The sequence below is a fragment of the Odocoileus virginianus genome, chromosome 3, assembly GCF_023699985.2.
Source record: "Odocoileus virginianus isolate 20LAN1187 ecotype Illinois chromosome 3, Ovbor_1.2, whole genome shotgun sequence".
NCBI lineage: Eukaryota > Metazoa > Chordata > Mammalia > Artiodactyla > Cervidae > Odocoileus > Odocoileus virginianus.
Genome location: NC_069676.1, coordinates 11,362,045 through 11,383,149, shown reverse-complemented (window position 1 = coordinate 11,383,149; position 21,105 = coordinate 11,362,045). Strand labels below are relative to the sequence as shown.

The 21,105-nt window shown below is 38.2% G+C and overlaps 1 protein-coding gene across 1 annotated transcript; it reads left to right on the top strand.

The window, feature by feature from the left end:
- Positions 1 to 19,486: 19,486 nt before the first annotated feature.
- LOC110123202 (olfactory receptor 7G2-like) lies at positions 19,487 to 20,425 on the top strand. The gene has a single exon (XM_070458477.1). It carries the CDS (start codon positions 19,487 to 19,489, stop codon positions 20,423 to 20,425), a length of 939 nt encoding a protein of 312 aa, XP_070314578.1.
- The last annotated feature ends 680 nt before the right edge of the window (positions 20,426 to 21,105 follow it).

Genomic DNA, 21,105 nt, shown 5'->3' with positions numbered 1-21,105 from the left:
CTCTAGGTTCATCCATGTTACTGTGAATGGCATTATTGCATCCTTTTCTTTGACTGAGTAATATTCCATTGTACATATGTACCACATGTTCTTTATCCATTCATCTACTGATCAATATTTAGGCTGTTTCCATGTTTTGGCTAGTGTAAATAGTGCTGCAATGAATATTGGAGTGCATGCATTTTTGGAACCATGATTTTCTCTGAATATAGGCCCAGAAGTAGAATAGCTGAATCACACATTAGCTCCATTTTTAGATTTTCTAAAAAAACATTTTGGAGTATAATTGACTTATAGTACTGTGTTCATTTCTGCTCTCCAACAAAGTGAATCAGTTATACATATGCATATATCCACTTTTTAAAAGATTTTTACCTATTTCCAAAGCAGGCATAGAGAAGCAAGTGGACACAGAGGGGGAGGGGAGGGAGGGATAAACTGGGAGGTTGGGATTGGCGTATATACACTTCATGTGTAAAATTGATAGCAGGTGGGAACCTGCTATAAAGCACAGGAAGCTCAGCTCCGTGTGACCTAGATGGGTGGGATGGGGGCGGTCAGGAGGAAGATCCAAGAGGGAGGCGATATATGTATATATATATAATTGACTTACTTCATTGTACAGAAGAATCACAACATTGTAAAGCAATTATACTTCAATAAAAATAAAATAAATTGATTACAACATTTTATTGATATTTTCTTATGCCATATTAGAGACAACTTTTTAAAAAATGTATTTTTGACTGTGCTGGATCTTCATAGCTGTGTGTTCTTTTCCCTAGCTGCAGCAAGCAGGGGTGACTGTCCAGCTGCGGGGCTCCGGCTTCCGTTTCTGTGGCTCCTCTTGTTGCAGAGCACAGGCTCAGTGCGCCTGGGCTTCAGCAGTATTTGCAGCGCTCGGGCTCGGCAGTTGCGGTGTGTGGGCTCTAGGGTCTGCTAGCTTCAATAATTGTGGCACACAGGCTTGATAATTGTGGCTCATGGCCCCTAGAGCACGCGGGCTTCAGTAGTTGCAGGTCACAGGCTCTCGCTCACGGGCTCAGTAGTTGTGGCTCATGGGCTTCGTTTTCCTGCAGCACATGGAATCTTCCCAGAACAGGGATCAAACCCGTGTCCCTTGCACTGGTAGGTGGCTTCTCATCCACTGTGCCACCAGGGAAGTCCTCTACTTCTGTTTTGTAAGTTCACTCGCACCCGTTTTTTTTAGATTCCACATATAAACGTTATCACGTGATATTTTTGTCTTTCTGTGTCTGACTTACTTCACTCAGTATGACAAACTCTAGAGCCACCCATGTTATTGCAAATGGATTTATATTGTTCTTTTTTATGGCTGACTAACATTCCAATGTATATATATTCCACACCTTTATCCATTCCTCTGTTGATGGACAATTAGGTTACTTCCATGTCCTGGAAGGTGTGCTTCCCTGGTAGCTCAGTCGGTTGAGAATCTGCCTGCAGTGCAGGAGACCTGGGTTCAATCCCTGGGTTGGGAAGGCCCCCTGGAGAAGGAAATGACAACCCACTCCAGTATTCTTGTCTGGAAAATTTTATGGACAGAGGAGCCTGGTGGGCTACAGTTCATGGGGTCGCAAGAATCGGACACGACTTAGCAACTAAACCACCACCACCATATCCTGGCTATTGTAAATAGTGTGGCAATGAATATTGGGGTGCTTATATCTTTTTGAATTATGGTTTACCAGGGAATATGCCCAGGAGTGAGATTGCTGGGTCATATGGTAGTTCTATTTTTTCATGTTTAAAGGACCCTTTATACTTTTCTCTATAAGTGGCTGTAAATAGTGCATGAGGGTTCCTTTATCTCCACACCCTCTCTGGCATTTATTGTTCATAGATTTTGTTGATGATGGCCATTCTGACCTGTGTGAAGTGATAACTCATTGTAGTTTTGACTTGCATTCCTCTAATAATTAGTGATGATGAGCATCTATTCATGTGCCTTTCAACCACTGAGCTGTTGTTATATTTTGGAGATTAATCCCTTGTCTGTTGCTTCATTTGCAAATATTTTCTCCCATTCTCAGGGTTGTCTTACTGTTTTGTTTGATTTCCTTTGATATGAAAAATCTTTTGAATTTAATTAGATCCCACTTATTTACTTTATTTGCTTTACTCTAGGAAGTGGATGAAAAAAGATCTTGCTGAAATTTCTGTCAAAGGACGTTCTGCCTATATTTTCCCCTAAAGAATTTTATAGTTCCTGCCTTACATTTAGGTCTTTAATCTGTTTTAGTTTATTCTTGTGTATGATGTTAGGAAGTGTCCGAATTTCATTCTTTTACATGGAGCTGTACAGTTTTTCCAGAACCACTCATTGAAGAGACTTTCCTCCACTGTATATTCTTGCCTCCTTTGTCATAGATTAGGTGACCACAGAGGGTGTGGTCTGGGTTTATCTCTGGGCTTTCTATCTTGTTCCCTTGATTTATAGTTCTATTTTGTGCCAATAACATACAGGCTTGATTACTGTAGCTTTATAGTATAGTCTGAACTCAGAGATCCCAATTCTTTCAGCTCCCTTTTTCTTTCTGCAGATTGCTTTAGCTATTCAGGGTCATTTGTGTTTCCATAAAAATTGTAAAATTATTTGTTCTGGTACTATGAAAAGTACCATTGATAATTTGATAAGGATTTCATTGAAACTATAGATTGCTTTGAGGAGTATCGTCATTTTCACAATATTGATTCAAGCCACAGAACACAGCCAAAGAGAAAGAGCAAAAAGAGATGTGGGGAGGGGACACAAACAGACAAACAAAACCTAAGATAAATAGCAAAGACAAAAACAAATAAACAGCAGCAAAAGAGTTTAAAAAAAAAAGAAAAGAAAACAAATGGGCATGCAAAGCCCAAGACAGATGGTAAAAGCAAAGTTAAATAAATAAAAACAAAACCATATGACCCAGCAATGCCATTACTATGCATATACCCTGAAGAAACCAGAATTGAAAAAGACACATGTACCCCAGTGCTCACTGCAACACTCTCTACAACAGCTAGGACATGGAGTAACCTAGAAGATGAATGATCAGCAGATGAATGAATAAGGAAGCTGTGGTACATATACACAATTGATCATTACTCAGCTATAAAAAAAAGAATGCATTTGAGTCAATTCTAATGAGATGGATGAACCTAGGGCCTATTTTACAGAATGAAGTAAGTCATAAAGGGAAAGACAAATATTGTATATTAACACATATATATGGAATCTAGAAGGATGGCACCAACGATCTTACATGCAAGGCAGCAAAGGAGACACAGACATAAAGAACAAACTTTTGGACTCAGTGGGAGAAGGGGAGAGTAGGATGACTTAAGAGAATAGCATTGAAATGTATAAATTACCATATGGAAAGCGGTCAGTGGGAGTTTGGTGTATGATGCGCAGCAGCATCCTAAGCTGGTGCTCTGTGACAACCTGGAGGGATGGGGTGGGGAGGGAGGTGGGAGAGAGCTTCAGGATGGAAGGGACACATGTATGCCTATGGCTAATTCATACTGATGTATGGCAAAAACCATCTCAATATTGTAAGGTAATTATTCTTCAATTAAAATAATTAAAATATACAATTACAAGAAACTCCTGCAGCTCAATTCCAGAAAAATAATGACCCAATCAAAAAGTGGGCCAAAAAACTAAACAGGCATTTCTCCAAAGAAGACATACAGATGGCTAACAAACACATGAAAAGATGCTTAATATCACTCATTATTAGAGAAATGCAACTCAAGACCACATTAGGTACCATCTCATGCCAGTCAGAATGGCTGCTATCCAAAAGTCTACAAGCAATAAATGCTGGAGAGGGTGTGGAGAAAAGGGAGCACTCTTATAGTGTTGGTGGGAATGCAAACTAGTACAGCTGCTATGGAGAACAGTGTGGAGGTCCCTTAAAAAACTGGAAATAGAACTGCCATATGACCAAGCAATCCCATGGCTGGGCATACACACCAAGGAAACCAGAATTGAAAGAGACACGTGTACCCCAGTGTTCATTGCAGCACTGTTTATAATAGCCAGGACATGGAAGCAACCTAGATGTCCATTGGCAGATGAATGGATAAGAAAGCTGTGGTACATATACACTATGGAATATTACTCAGCCATTAAAAAGAATACATTTGAATCAGTTCTAATGAGATGGATGAAACTGGAGCCTATTATACAGAGTAAAGTAAGCTAGAAAGATAAACACCAATACAGTATACTAACACATATATATGGAATTTAGAAAGATGGTAATGATAACCCTGTATGTGAGACAGCAAAAAAGACACAGATGTACAGAACAGTTTTTTTGGACTCTGTGGGAGAGGGCAAGGGTGGAATGGTTTGGGAGAATGGCATTGAAACATGTGTATTATCATATGTGAAACGGATCGCCAGTCCAGGTTCAATGCATGAGACAGGGTGCTCGGGCCTGGTGCACTGGGATGACCCAGAGGGATGGGATGGGGAGGGAGGTGGGAGGGGGGTTCAGGATGGGGAACACATGTACACCTGTGGTGGATTCATGTCAATGTGTGGCAAAACCAATACAATGTTGTAAAGTAATTAGCCTCTAAAAATAAATAAATAAATAAATTTAAAAATAAATAAATAAACAAATTTATTTTAAAAACAAAGAAGCATATATTAATTAATTAATATAATTAATTAATAAAATTAATAAAGAAAAACTAAGAAAATTTTAAAAAACAAGAGAACAACAGACAAAAGAACCCTAAAACATGCATGAGACAAGTGCTCAGGGCTGGTGCACTGGGAAGACCCAGAGGGATAAGATGAGGAGGGAGGCAGGAGGGGGGATTGGGATGGGGAACACATGTAAATCCATGGCTGATTCATGTCAATGTATGGCAAAAACCACTACAATATTGTAAAGTAATTAGCCTCCAACTAATAAAAATAAATGAAAAAAAAAATAAAAATAAAAAAAACCCTAAAACAAAAATAAGGAAAAAACAACAAAGAAAAGTAAAAATAGAAAAAATTTTAAAATATTTTTTTAAATTTTTATTTAAATAAATAAAAGTAAAACAATAAGAGAAACGACAGAACAAAGCAAAATAATAATATTTTCCTGGCATCTCACCTGTCAGTGTCTTTGCCCCCATCAGGAGCCACAGCCAACCTCCGCCTCCCCTGGAGACTTTCTAACATCTCTAAGTAGGTCTCTGGACCCGCTGTGGGCACTGTGGGAGCAGCTTAGACTCTGACCTGGCCCAGCTCCCACATGTGCTTGCCCCCAGAGTCCACAGCTGCTACCGCTACACGGGTCTCAGTTGCAGGAACACTCATAGTCTACTCAGACTTTTCACAGATGATCACAGGAATTTAACCTGCAATTTCAAGGAAAGATTTTTGTTCCTCTTCCTTAGTTGCCACACCCCTGGGGCTCAGCTGTGGTTTTAGCCCCACTTGTGTATATTTACTCCTGAGGCTGCCCTGGAGCTCAAATCTGCCTATGAGGACAGGGCGTAGAGGGGGCAGCACAGCTGCCCAGGGCTGTGGGAGCCCCAGCTACACCAAGCGAGTGGGGAAGCTGGCAGCCACAGGCATGGAAGATCCAGCCCTAGTGGGAGCCTTTACTAGCACCTGGTGGCCGGCATGATAGAGTCCCCCAACCCTGGTCAGAAAACATACCTTTCAATTCAATTTTTAAAAGATCAAGCCTCAGCAAAATTAATCTATAACTTTTTCAGATTTAGGCATAGTAGAGAAATTACCAAGAAAATCCATGAAACTCTGCTTTACAAATCAGAATATGAAATTTTTCTTGGGGGAGAAGCAGATCACCATTAAAATAGAATATTGCAAACACTATTAAAATAGAATATTATTGCACAATAATATTATCCTTATTAAATAATAAGGATAATATTATTCTTATTATAATAGAATAATGCGTTGGTATTATTATTTTTTCCCAACTAAATTGAGATACAATTGACCAATAATGGGCTTCCCTGGTGCTTCAGATGGTAAAGAATCTCCATGCAATGCAGGAGATTGGGTTGGGTTGGGCAGATGCCCTGGAGAAAGGGCAACCCACTCCATTATTCTTGATTCTTGCCTGGAGAATCCCATGGACAGAGGAGCTTGGTGGGCTATATAGTCCACGGGGTCACAAAAAGTGGTACACCACTGAGCAACTAACACTTTCACTTTCACTTTTACCAATGATACTGTGTAAGTTTAAGGTTCAGAATGTGATGATTTGATACAGTAAGAAACTTTCAGTTATAAAATACAGTACGATTAACTAAAGTCACAGCGCTGTACATTAGATCCCTGGAACTTATCATCTTATAACTGAAAGTTTTGTATGCTTTGTCCAGCATCTCTCTATTTCTCCAACCCCATGGCCTCTGGTAGCCACCATTCTACTCTGTTTCTGTGAATTAAGTTTTTTAGATTCCACATGTAAATGAGATCATGCAATACTTGTCTTTCTTTGACTTATGGAAAATATGCATACTACTGACTTTGACTGACATTGTATTTTGTCAAAACAATTAAAATGAATAACCATAATTTAATTCAAAGTCCCCCTAAAGTGAAGCAAAAGATACATGTATCTATTGTGGAGAAATTGGAAAAGATGATTATGAGTCTAAAAAAGGAGCATGAACTCTCTCTCATTGAGAATAGTCATAACTGATTCTAGAAAATACAACAGTCTACTGTGCAAAATGTATAAAACAGAAATGAAGGTATGGTAAACATTCAGTGACTCTAAAGGTGAAATGTCCTCAAGTGCTTGAATTTTACATTTAACTGTAAATGCATTATTTGTACCCAATAGATAAACTATGTTTCACACCTAAAATTAGAGTCAAGTTTTCTAATACCAGCTAGAGCTATTTCTTCTTGTAACTTTAAAAACGTCTGAAATTAATTAGAAAAGGAGTGTGTATATATGTGTGCAAGATATATGGAAGGCAGTTGAGATGAAACAGGTGAGAGAGCTGGATGATAATACCTGGTCTAACAGTGTCAGCGTCATCATTAATTTTTCTCCTCTATAATCTTGGTCTTTAAGGGTTTGCACAGCCCAGGGATAAGAATGACACTAAAAATATTTGTCTAATGAGAAGCTCTGGATATTGATTCCCCAGGGATATAGCTCTTGTAAGCAGTCAGCCTGTGAAACCTCATTCAACAGCCCTTGACTACTCAGGAAAGGCACACCTGAGTCTCCTCCTAGAGATGATCCTTCTTGACCAAAAGCCCATTGTTTCACTTGTTCTCCCTGTCCTTCTCGATGACAGAACTGTCTCCAATATCCAGATGTCCTGTCAAGCATCATTCCACAATGATGCCAGCCAGGTAACTTAAAGTTCCTTCTTTAATATTTTTGTAATGAGATCAGGTGTTCTATGAAAAATTCATCTACAGGACGCAATGAGCAGAGTACATGCGTGAAATGACCAGAACCAAGTGTCCTATGAGACTCCAGCCTGTTTCCTTGTTGACAAGTTCTCATGTATATATTAATGCCCACCCACTCAATCTTCTGGTCTCCTATTTTCTCTAAAAAAGATGAAAAAAATTATCTTCCTGAGCAGAAATCTGCCCCTTCTGAAACAAGGCAACTATTATACAATTTTCTGACATTTAAATGGCTTGGTGGTCATAGGGCAAAGGGTTTGACTGACTTCTTTAATATCCTTTCATACACAGGAGTGTGTTTCATGCACAGGAGTGTGTTTATATTATCCCTATAGCTGGGCTGTGAAGATGCAGGGAAGAAAGCATAGATACAGGTACTCTTCGCTCACTGCCTTCTTAGTACATCTGTTTCTTTTTATAGAATTACCAGTTTTTTCATATAAGAACCACAGAAATAGCATAATAAATGGGAAAAAAATGACCATACTTCAACTCATTCCAGAAGCAACAGGTGTGGACATTTTTTTATAAAATATTTGTTAGGCTGCATCAGGTTTTAATTGTGGCATGTGGGATTTTCACTGAGTCATAGAGGATCTTTCTTTGCAGCGCATAGAAAGATGTGGCTCGCAGGTTTAGTTGCCTCCCAGAATGTGGGATCTTAGTTCCCCAACTGGAGATTGTACCTGTATCCCCTGCATCGCAAGACATTCTTAACCACTGGACCACCATGGAAGTCCCAGATATTCTGATATGTTAACTTCAAGTCTTTTTAAAATATACACAGTAAAAAAAATAATACATATACAAAAGTTATCGTTCTTGTCCCCTCTTCCTAGAGACAATACCACCTTGAATGTGATGCTATCTTCCATTCATTGCTTTATATTGCATATGTGTTCATAAACATATATAAAATAAAGGCATTCATCATAATACCTATCAGTTAGGAAATAAAGAAATAAAACATGATGAAACAATATAGTAAAATACTCTCTAGTATTTAAAATTAATGAAGAGGAATTAACTATATCAACAATAAAGAAAAGATAAATTACACAAAAGTACCAATTGAAAATGACATGTACTTTATGGTCCTGATTATATAAAGCTTTCAAAATAAAAAACAATGTATTTTTGGAGCAGTAACACTAGTTATAATAAAAATTGCTGAAAATTAATGTATATGACATTCATGCAGTGGTTCCCTTGGGAAGGAATATAAGATTGTGCCAACACATGATGTGGGTTATTCACATATATCTGCATTATTTATTGCAATAAAAACACCTTGAATGAGAACCATTAAGTGTGTGAATTTGGTACTATTGACTGGGTGGATACTAAGCCCTTCATATTTTTTTTTTTTTTTTTGCTCTACAGGTTTATTTTTATTATGGATTGTCACTTGTAATAATTCAATATATAAATATAAAATTTTCTGTTCTTTATTGAGCCCATCTTTGCATGAAATATTCCCTTGGTATCTATGATTTTCTTGAACAGATCTCTAGTCTTTCCCATTCTATTGTTTTCCTCTATTTCTTTGCTTTGATCACTGAGGAAGGCTTTCTTATCACTCCTTGCTATTCTTTGGAACTCTGCATTCAAATGTTAATCCTACTTTTAATATTTGAGGAAATGCCATATTGTCTTCAATAGTAGTCACACTGTTTTACATTACCGACATTCCACATGGGTTCAAATTTCTCTGTATTATGGCCAACACTTATTCTCTTCCTCTTCTTTTTTTTTTTCCCAAGCAGCTTGCAGAATCTTAGCTGCCCAACCAGAGATTGAACTCGGGCCCACAGCAGTGAAAACATGGAGTCCTAACCACTGCACTGCCAAAGAATTCCTTTTTTCTTCCCCTTCTCTGCTTCTTCTTCCTCTCCTCCCCTTCCTTCTCCTCATTCTTCTTTTTAGAGATAATAATAATTCTGCCTATCAGGTGGTATCTCATTGTGGTTTTGTTTTGCACTTTCTTTCTTTTTTTCCATTTATTTTTATTAGTTGGAGGCTAATTACTTTACATCATTGCAGTGGTTTTTGTCATACATTGAAATGAATTAGCCATGGATTTACATGTATTCCCCATCCCGGTCCCCCCTCCCACCTCCCTCTCCACCCGATCCCTCTGGGTCTTCCCAGTGCACCAGGCCCGAGCACTTGTCTCATGCACCCAACCTGGGCTGGTGATCTGTTTCACCCTAGATAATATACATGTTTCGATGCCCATCAGCAGACGAATGGATGAGGAAGCTGTGGTACATATACATCATGGAATATTACTCAGCCATTAAAAAGAATTCATTTGAATCAGTTCTAATGAGATGGATGAAACTGGAGCCCATTATACAGAGCAAAGTAAGCCAGAAAGATAAAGACCATTACAGTATACTAACACATATATATGGAATTTAGAAAGATGGTAACGATAACCCTATATGCACTTTCTTAATGACTAAATGTTGAACATCTTTTTATGTGCTTGTGGCCATTTGTATATCTTCTCTGGAGAAAATCTGTTCAAGCCCTTTCCCCATTATTTAGTCATGGTTTTGTTTATATATTTATTGTTGAGCTGTAGGAGTTCATTGTAATTGTAGGATATTAAACCATGATCATCTAATTATAAACTGGCTAAATTAATCACATTTTTCATCATTGGATTGCATTTATTTTATTTAAGAGATGATTAAGTCTGCAAATTTGTAAAGATATCTTCCTGTATTGTTTTCTAAACATTTAATCATTTTGTCTTTCACGTTTAAGGCTTTGGCACTTTAAAGTGATTACTGACTATGCTGTAAGAGAATCAAATTTCATCCAAAGATATGAATGACTATCATTTCTATTGTCATTTCTACTGTTATTCTATAGATTCAATAATTTCTATTCTCAGCACTATTTATTGAAAGGCCAGATCCTTTCTCCGCAATACCACATTGTTTTTAAGAGTGTCCAATGCCTCCCCTGTCCTCAGTAAAATTTTGATACAAGTGAGAATTTAATTGGTCCTCTTTTTCTATCTGTTCCAGAACCATGCCATTTTAGTTACTATTACTCCATATCTTGATATTTGGTAAGGCAAGTACTTCACTTTTTTCCCATATGCTAGTAAATCAAATATTCTTTCTCTATTGCTTTTTAATATAAAATTTCATATAAATTTTCATAAAATAAGCCTTTCCAATAATAATAAAATTTCAGGATTTACTTTGAATCTATAAGGAAATGTGAGGAAAATTGACATGTCTATGATATATACTGTGTATAGCTATCCAAAATTAGAATATTCCTTCCATTTTTTAGGCTTACTTTAATATTCTTCTATAAAATGTTACAGACTTTTGTATAATATGCTTTCACATCTTTTCTTAGAATATTTCCATGTGTATATCTGATGTTTTCTCAAAGATATCTTTTAGAAATCATGCTTTCTAAATAAATTTTACTTTGTAAAACATGTGATTAATATTTGTATAGTCATTTTGATTCCAGCAAACTTCCTACATTCTATTGTTCATTCTAATAAATTACCTATGGTTTTTTTACATTTTCTACTTAGATGCTAATATTATTTGCTAATGGTTGCACATTTATTTGCCCTCAATAACTCAAACTTACACTTTTTTTTTTAATGAAAGTAGCATTTGTTGGCACATATTCTTGATTTTTAAGGGAATGTTTTGGCAGAAATAGATTCATAGATACAGAGAACAAACTGGTGGTTGTCAGAAAGGAAGGGATATGGGGTTGGCCAAAAAAATGAAAGGGATTAAGTGGTACAAACTTCCAGTCATAAAATATGTCACAGGAATGTCATATATAGCATGTAGAAAATAGTCAATAATATTGTAATAACTTGTGACAGATAATAACTAAGACTTATCATGGTGATCATCTCATATGTACAAAAAATATTGAATCACTGTATTTTGGACTGAAACTAATGCTCCATTGTATGTCAGTTATAATCAAATAAAACAATAGTAAAAGAAATGTTTTGAATATTTGACCATAAAGTATTTCATTTACTTCCAGTTATCTGAAATACCCTTTTTTGAGTTAAGGCCATTTCTTCTATACTTGTTTCACTATTTTTTTTATCATCATGGAGGGAAATTTCATTCGAATGGTTTTTCTCCATTTATAGAAAATAATTCTGTTTTTCTCTTTATAAGTGTGTCAAATAATATTCAAGAATTCTAATAAACATATTTTTTCACTTATTCATATTTTTCACTTTTTCATTCATTCCTTCATCAAATGTTAACTTAGAACACACTGTTGCCAGGCCCTGTTGTCATGCTGATAAAGAACAGTGCACAAACAGGTGGAAGTCCCAGTGCTCAGAGAGTGTTCATCCATGAGGGGAGGGTGAAATTTAATAAAAGAAAGCCTCACTAAAACAGAATCAGGAGTCCAGAAAGGTGAGCTCTCACACAATACCACTCATGGACCATTACCCAAAGGTCTGTCAATTATAGACCCTAGCAGAATAATCATCAGCAGTAAAGAATCAGCAATGACTGGCCCCCAAAGAAAAGATGTACCTTGGATCTCCCACAAGGAACTGACCACACCATCAACTCAGCCAGTGAGATGCTGTCATCACCCTGAAATTTTGCTTTTCTCCAGTGGACTTTCATTCAAAACAACTGCTCCTAACTTCTTCCTTTTTTGTCTGTAAAACAAACTTTTTGTTCTTTGTTTGTTGGTCTTGCCTGTTGCTTTTGCTATAACGTGCTTGCCATAATTGCAGTGCTCTGCTATTCTCAAACAAGCTACTTTTTGCTAGTAAAATAACTTTTATTTTTAAGCTCAAAAGAGGAAACAGGTGACATATGAGAGATATTATGGAGGACAAACTGATGTATTGATCTTATCATCTTTTAGGCAGGCAGTAATCGTTGCTCCAGTGGAAGAGTGTGCTGCTGGCAGACAGCCCTTCACTGTCAACTCCCTTTGGGGCAAACTTCAGAAGAAAGCCATTTCACCCAAAGTCATTCCCTTTTCCAGGGTTGCATCTAATAGCTGACTAGTACAGTTATTAAAGGTGTTTAAAGTCCTTGCTCTCTTGCATCGACTTGGAATAGCTCTGAAGGGACAGTCCAGGCTTAAGCTTCCTGTAGGGTCTCTGGAGCCTGACTCTTGGACTCCACTGTGCCTCACTCACTTTCTCTGCCCACTCTTATTTTCTTCCCTTCTCTCCCACAAGGGTTATATCTAGGAGCATTTCCCCCAGACTCCTGCATGCTGATCTCTTCTCTGTGTCTACCTCTCAGTAACCTAATTCAATGCCATAAGAAAAATATCAACTGACATATGGTGAAAGGTGCTATGGAGAACAGACACTTGGAAGGAAAGTTATGACAAACCTAGACAGCATACTAAAAAGTAGAGACATCATTTTGCTGACAAAAGAGCATATAGTCAAAGTTATGGTCTTCCCAGTAGTCTTGTACGGATGTGAGAATTGGACCATAAAGAAGGTTCAGGGCCGAAGAATTGATGCTTTCAAATTGCGGAGTTGGAGAAGACTTGAGAGTCCCTTGGACTTCAAGGAGATCAAACCTGTCAATTCTAATGGAAATCAACCCTAAATATTCATTGGAGGGACTGATGCTGAACCTGAAGCTCCAATATTTGGCCACCTGATGGGAAGAGCTGACTCATTGGAAAAGATCCTGGTGCTGGGAAAGACTGAAGGCAAAAGGAAAAGGGCGATGGGACAGAGGATGAGATGGTTAGATAGCATCACTGACTGGACATGAATTTGAGCAGACTCCAGGAGGTGGTGAAGGACAGGGAAGCCTGGTGTGCTGCAATCCATGGGGTTGCAAAGAGTCGGATATAACTTAGTGACTGCACTACAACAAACAATGATAAAAAGACAAGAATAAGTAAATGTGTGCAATTTTACACAGAAGGGCAAGAAGGCTTGCTGAGAATTGGCATTTTAATAAAGGCTTAAAAGAGGCATGGGAGAAAACAACATGTCTTTGTGGAGCAAAAATCAACCTGTGATCCTGGAGGAAAATTGGATTTTTCAGAATGCACTATCCATTTTTATTCTTTGTTAGATTTAATTTTGAAAAAAGCGTGTTACGTGCACCCCAATGTTCATCGCAGCACTGTTTATAATAGCCAGAACATGGAAGCAACCCAGATGCCCATCAGCAGACGAATGGATGAGGAAGCTGTGGTACATATACACCATGGAATATTACTCAGCCATTAAAAAGAATTCATTTGAATCAGTTCTAATGAGATGGATGAAACTGGAGCCCATTATACAGAGCGAAGTAAGCCAGAAAGATAAAGACCATTACAGTATACTAACACATATATATGGACTTTAGAAAGATGGTAACGAGAACCCTATATGCAAAACAGAAAAAGAGACTCAGATGTATAGAACAGACTTGTGGACTCTGGGAGAAGGCGAGGGTGGGATGTTTCAAGAGAACAGCATTGAAACATGTATATTATCTAGGGTGAAACAGATCACCAGCCCAGGTTGGGTGCATGAGACAAGTGCTCGGGCCTGGTGCACTGGGAAGACCCAGAGGGATGGGGTGGAGAGGGAGGTGGGAGGGGGGACCGGGATGGGGAATACATGTAAATCCATGGCTAATTCATTTCAATGTATGACAAAAACTACTGTAATGATGTAAAGTAGTTAGCCTCCAACTAATAAAAATAAATGAAAAAAAAAAAAAGAAAAAAGCGTGTTAGTAATTTTGCAGGAGTAAGAATGCCTTGTGATTTTCCATTCTTCTAAACTTGTGTGCTTCAGGTATCCAGGTTGTTTTGGCCTTATGAAATGAGATAGAGGGTATCCTTTCCTATATTTTCTAAAACCGTACCTTTATTCTATTTTATTTTATTTTTCATTGTGTGCAGTCTTTCTCTAGTTGCAGTGAGCAGGGGCTAGTTTTTGTTGCAGGGCATGGGCTGCTCATTGCCATTAACTTCTCTCATTGTGGAGCTCAAGCCCTAGGTGCGCAGGTTTCAGCAGTTGCAGCGCTCAGGCTCAGTAAATGTGGCTCACGGGCTTAGTTCTGTGACAAGTGGAATCTTTCCAGACCAGGGGTCAAAGTTTATGTCCTCTGCATTGGCAAGGGGGGTTCTTATCCAATGGACCACCAGGAAAGTCCTTACTTTTATTCTTAATATTAGCTATTCCTTGATTGCTTAGAAGAGCTTGCCTCAATTCTGCTTACTTAAGATTGTATTTCCTCATTAGTTACACTATTGCACAATTTAATTTGCACAGTGCTTCCTAGTAATCATTTTCCATTTTTATTCCCATAATTGATATCCCATAATTGATATCTAGTTTCATACATGGTTGGAAAAGATGCTTGGTATAGTTTCTACCTTCTTAAATTTGTTGAGACATCTTTTGTGGCCTGGCTGGTGATACATCCTGGAGAATGTTCCATGTGCCCTTGAAAAGAATATGTATTATATCACTATGTATAAAATAGACAAACAATAAAGACCCACTATATAGCACAGGAAACTCCACTCAATATTTTGTAATAACTTGTATGGGAAAAGACCTGATAAAGAATGGATATATATGTATATGTATAAATAAATCAGTTTGCAATACACCTGAAACTAACACATTGTAAAACAACTATAACCCTATATAAAATTTAAAAAATTTTGAAGAATGTGTCTTCTGTTGTTTTTGGATAGAATATCTTATAGATATATATTGATTGCCACTAGTCTAATGTGTCATTTAAGGCCACTATTTCCTAACTGATTTTTTTGTGTGGATAATCTGTCCACTGAAGTATGTGAAGTGTTAAAGTCATGTATTATTATTGTTTTATTGTGAAATTCTCCCTTTATCTGTTATTGTTTGCTTTATATATTTAGCTTCTTAAGTATTAGGTACATATACATTAATGACTATTATATCCTCTTCTTTATTGATTTTTTTGTCTTTATAATGTCCTTATTTGTCTTTTATTATAGACTTACTTTACTCTACTTTGCCTGCTATGAATATTGCTATACTAGCTTTCTTTTCTTTTTTTTTCCCATTTATTTTTATTAGTTGGAGGCTAACTACTTTACATCATTACAGTAGTTTTTGTCATACATTGAAATGAATTAGCCATGGATTTACATGTATTCCCCATCCCGGTCCCCCCTCCCACCTCCCTCTCCACCCGATCCCTCTGGGTCTTCCCAGTGCACCAGGCCCGAGCACTTGTCTCATGCACCCAACCTGGGCTGGTGATCTGTTTCACCCTAGATAATATACATGTTTCAATGCTGTTCTCTTGAAACATCCCACCCTCGCCTTCTCCCAGAGTCCACAAGTCTGTTCTATACATCTGAGTCTCTTTTTCTGTTTTGCATATAGGGTTCTCGTTACCATCTTTCTAAAGTCCATATATATGTGTTAGTATACTGTAATGGTCTTTATCTTTCTGGCTTACTTCGCTCTGTATAATGGGCTCCAGTTTCATCCATCTCATTAGAACTGATTCAAATGAATTCTTTTTAATGGCTGAGTAATATTCCATGGTGTATATGTACCACAGCTTCCTCATCCATTCGTCTGCTGATGGGCATCTGGGTTGCTTCCATGTCCTGGCTATTATAAACAGTGCTGTGATGAACATTGGGGTGCACGTGTCTCTTTCAGATCTGGTTTCCTTGGTGTGTATGCCCAGAAGTGGGATTGCTGGGTCATATGGCAGTTCTATTTCCAGCTTTTTAAGAAATCTCCACACTGTTTTCCATAGTGGCTGTACTAATTTGCATTCCCACCAACAGTGTAAGAGGGTTCCCTTTTCTCCACACCCTCTCCAGCATTTATTGCTTGTAGACTTTTGGATAGCAGCCATCCTGACTGGCGTATAATGGTACCTCATTGTGGTTTTGATTTGCATTTCTCTGATAATGAGTGATGTTGAGCATCTTTTCATGTGTACACAAAGACAGAAATATAGATCAATGGAACAGAATAGAAAGCCCAGAGATAAATCCACGAACCTATGGTCACCTTATCTTCGACAAAGGAGGCAAGGATATACAATGGAAAAAAGATAACCTCTTTAACAAGTGGTGCTGGGAAAACTGGTCAACCGCCTGTAAAAGAATGAAACTAGAACACTTTCTAACACCATACACAAAAATAAACTCAAAATGGATTAAAGATCTAAATGTAAGACCAGAAACTATCAAACTCCTAGAGGAGAACATAGGCAAAACACTCTCCGACATAAATCACAGAAGGATCCTCTATGACCCACATCCCAGAATTTTAGAAATCAAATCAAAAATAAACAAATGGGACCTAATGAAACTTAAAAGCTTTTGCACAACAAAGGAAACTATAAGCAAGGTGAAAAGACAGCCCTCAGATTGGGAGAAAATAATAGCAAACGAAGCAACAGACAAAGGATTAATCTCAAAAATATAGAAGCAACTCCTGAAGCTCAATTCAAGAAAAATAAATGACCCAATCAAAAAATGGGCCAAAGAACTCAACAGACATTTCTCCAAGGAAGACATACAGATGGCTAACAAACACATGAAAAGCTATGCTCAACAATAGCTTTCTTTTCAATTCTATTTTTATGAATATCTTTTCCATTCCCTCACTTTCAGTCTGTGTTCTTTAGCTCTGAAGTGAGTCTCTTGTAAGCATCATATAGGTGGGTCTTGTTGTTTTATCTAATAAGCCACCCTGTGTCTTTTGATTGGTGTATTTAGTTCAATGACATTTAAAGCTATTGATAGGTATGTTGCTATTGTTTAGTAGCTAAGTCATGTCTGAGTCTTTTATAACCCCATGGACAGTAGCCTGCCAGGCTCCTCCATCCAAGGGATTTCCCCGGCAAGAATACTGGCGTGGGTTCCCATTCCTTCTCCAGGGGATCTTCCTAAGCTACTTGGGAACCCCTTTGATAGGTATGTACTTCTTGCCATTTTGTTACTTGTTTTCTGGTTGTTTTTGTAGTTCTCTGTCCTTTTCATATTCTCTAAGTTTCTTCCCTTTTGGTGTGATGTTTTCATTTAGTGATATGCTTGTGTTCCCATCTCTCTATTTTTTTGGTATCAATAATCCATCCATCAAGTAGCTTGGTTGAGTTCTGTCTGGGAGGTTCTTTTGAACCTTTCTGTTGCTCTACACTCACAATCATGGTTTCAAACAGTATCCACAACTCTTATGTTCACTCTCATTTCTCAATAACAAATCTCCACTTCTGCTTTAGTTTTGTAAGTTTGTTTTAATTATTTATTTATTTTACTTTACAACATTGTATTGGTTTTTGCCATATACTGACTTGAATCCGCCATGGGTGTACATGTGTTCCCCATCCTGAACCCCCTCCCAACTCCCTCCCCATCCCATCCCTCTGCTTTAGTTTTTAAAATTTTATATCTCTTTTGTTTTTCCGTTATTTTATGTGTTTGAAGCAAGTGAGGTTAAAGTAGTAAGGGATGAAATTGCAACACTATCTTGTTTCCTGTTGGTTTTACTATATCCAGAAAATTGTAGGTTAACACATTTCATACAATAGCAGTGAACAATAGAGGAAATAAATTGATGTCTGCGTGTTAAGTTGCTTAACTCATGTCTGATTCTTTTCACCCTATGAACTGTCGTTTGCAGGCTCCTTTGTCCATGGGAATTCCCCAAGCAAGAATACTGGAGTGGGTTGCCGTGCCCTCCTCCAGGGGATCTTTCTCACCCAGATATTGAACCCACGTCTCCTATGTCTCCTGCATTGGCAGGCAGGTTCACAGGGACATGAAAATGTTGAATTCTTTAAAGACGAAGGTGGTTTAATTAATATTAATATGGGATACCAGCCCCACTTATTAGATAATGGGTAAAATCTAACTAAATGAACTGAGAATGTGCTTGCACACTAGTGTTTTGCCTTGATCCTGTAACCTCTTACAACTCTATGAAAAACTTAGAAATGGACACGAGCAGAAAAGTAGACAGTGTACACTTGGCCTCACAGTCAGGAAAGCAGCCATCCTGAATTTTCCCATGTAGAATCTTGCACCCTCATGGGATCACAGCAACATTAAATTGCTTGGTTAACAAGGAGCTTTGGAAATTGAATCTCTAGGGTTCAAGACTGCAATCTATCTGTTACCATTTCTGTCCACAGTCCTTTCCTTGGATATAAGCAGCACACAGACTCCTACCATAGATGACCCTTCCTGCCCAGGAGCTGGTGACTCACTCAGACCCTTCTCTTCTGAAGGACAGATCTTTGGTTTGGGATATCACAGATGTCAGACATCATTCCACTGCAATGCCAGCCAGGTAACCTAATGATCCTGAGTGAATGTTTGGAAATGAGGACAGGTGTTTGGGTACAAGTTTATCCTGAGAAAGCTATAAAAAGAGTACACACATCAGATGATTAGAACCAAGTCACTGTTCATAACTTATGTCATCTTCACACTTCTTTTTTTATTTTGTACCAATAACTAAGCATCTCTGATTTATGAATACCAGTAAATATTTTCAAAAACCAACCAAGGGGTAACCTTTTCTAGAACTGTTTATGCTCTGCTGTTATCAGCCTTGGATTTTTCAATTGTTATTCAGGCACTTAGTCATGTCTGACTCTACAACCCCATGGACTGCATAGTTTCCTCTGTCCTCCACTATCTCCTGAAGTTTGCTCGAATTCATGTCCATTGAGTCAGTTATGCTATCTAACCATCTCATCCTCTGCCACCCACTTCTCCTTTAGCCTTCACTCTTTCCCAGCATCAGGTTCTTTTCCAATGAGTCAGCTCTTGGCATCACGTGGCCAAAGCATTGGACCTTCAGCATCTGTCCTTCCAGTGAATATTAAGGATTGATTTCCTTTAGGATTTTTTTGACATTACAGATAAATATGCATGCTTTTCTTCCCCTCCCACTCCTTTAGTCTCTTTCCATTCCCAAGATGGTTTATGCTTCTTATGACACTCCTGCTGCTTCCCTAGTAACCACACATTTTATTGTCTTGTTACCACATCTTGTTCATCAGATTCATCAACATCATGGAACCCAGAAACCGAACAGCTGTTTCTGAATTTCTTCTCATGAGACTGACAGAGGATGAAAAACAGAAGACCATCTTATTCAACCTGTTCCTGTCCATGTACCTGGTCACTGTCCTGGGAAACCTGCTCATCATCCTGGCTGTCATCTCTGACTCCCACCTCCACACTCCCATGTACTTCTTTCTCTCCCATCTGTCCTTTACAGACATTGGTTTAAGCACAACCATGATCCCAAAGATCCTGGTGAACATGCAAGCACAGAGTCAAAGCATCACTTACACGGGTTGCCTCACTCAGATCTGCTTTGTCCTGATTTTGGTTTGTTGGGAAAGTTTTCTCCTTGGAGCAATGGCCTATGACCGCTATGTGGCCATTTGTCACCCACTGAGGTACACAGCCATCATGAACCCCCACCTCTGTGTTAGGCTGACCCTACTCTCCTTGTTCATTAGCATTGGGAATGCCCTGCTCCACACTCTGATGGTGCTGCCACTATCCTTCTGCAAGGACCTGGCAATCTCCCTCTTCTTCTGTGAAGTTGTTCAAGTCATCAAGCTTGCCTGCTCTGATAACCTCATTAATAATACTCTTCTTTATGTTGCAATTAGCCTATTAGGTGGCATTCCTGTTTCTGGAATCATTTTCTCTTATACTCGAATAGTCTCCTCTATTTTGAGAAAGTCATCAGTAGGTGGAAAGTATAAAACTTATTCTACCTGTGGGTCTCACCTCTCAGTTGTGTTTTTATTCTATGGGACAGGTTTTGGGGTGTACATTTGCTCTGCAATTCCTGACTCTCCCAGGAAGACTGCAGTGGCTTCATTGATGTACACCGTGGTCACTCCCACGATGAACCCCTTCATCTACAGCCTGAGGAACAGAGACATGAAAGGAGCTTTGAGGAAACTCTTTAGTAGAGTACTTTCTATTCTATGATTGTGTCATTTTCTAGTTCTCTGATGTTTGACATAAACTTTCCGTTCTCTATTATAAGATTTTGGTTAGAGCCAATAAAAGCTGAATCTGAGGCAGAGGTTCATGGTATAGTAATTTTGTGGGCAATATCCCCAGCCCGAGGGAAGTAGGAAAAGGTGGGCAGGTCAAGGAAAGAATTTAAGCAAGTCTATGGTGGTGCAGAAATAGAATCTGCCTAATTCCTTGGATGACACCATGTAAATCGTACTCCAGAGTAAAGCCTATTTTCAAGACATTATTATTGATCTTTCATACCTCAGTTCAGGAATCTTTAAGACTGGTCACTGGCAAATTGGACATATGTTAGGCAACATTAGCATCCATAACACTCTACTTCATCATCCATAAAATTTTGTGATTAGATTATCTCAGCAGTTTGAAATGATTGTGGGATATTTGAAATTGATCAGTGAGGAAAATTTTCTTTCTAGTAAAAGAAAGAAATTCTGACTCTTAATATGCTCAAACAATAATTATCTTTCATCACAAGGACTTCAGAGGCAGGAAATGTGCAGGAGCAGGAAATTAGAGATTTATTCATTCCTCCATGAAGAGGCTTCATGTTAGGCTGATTCCCCTCATGGACTCAGATGGCTGAAATAGATGCAGGCATATCTAGACATGATTACCAGAGACAAATA

What these genes read in the sequence shown, in the direction of transcription:
- LOC110123202 (XM_070458477.1), top strand. Translation starts at nt 19,487, where the DNA reads ATGGAACCCAGAAACCGAACAGCTGTTTCTGAATTTCTTCTCATGAGA.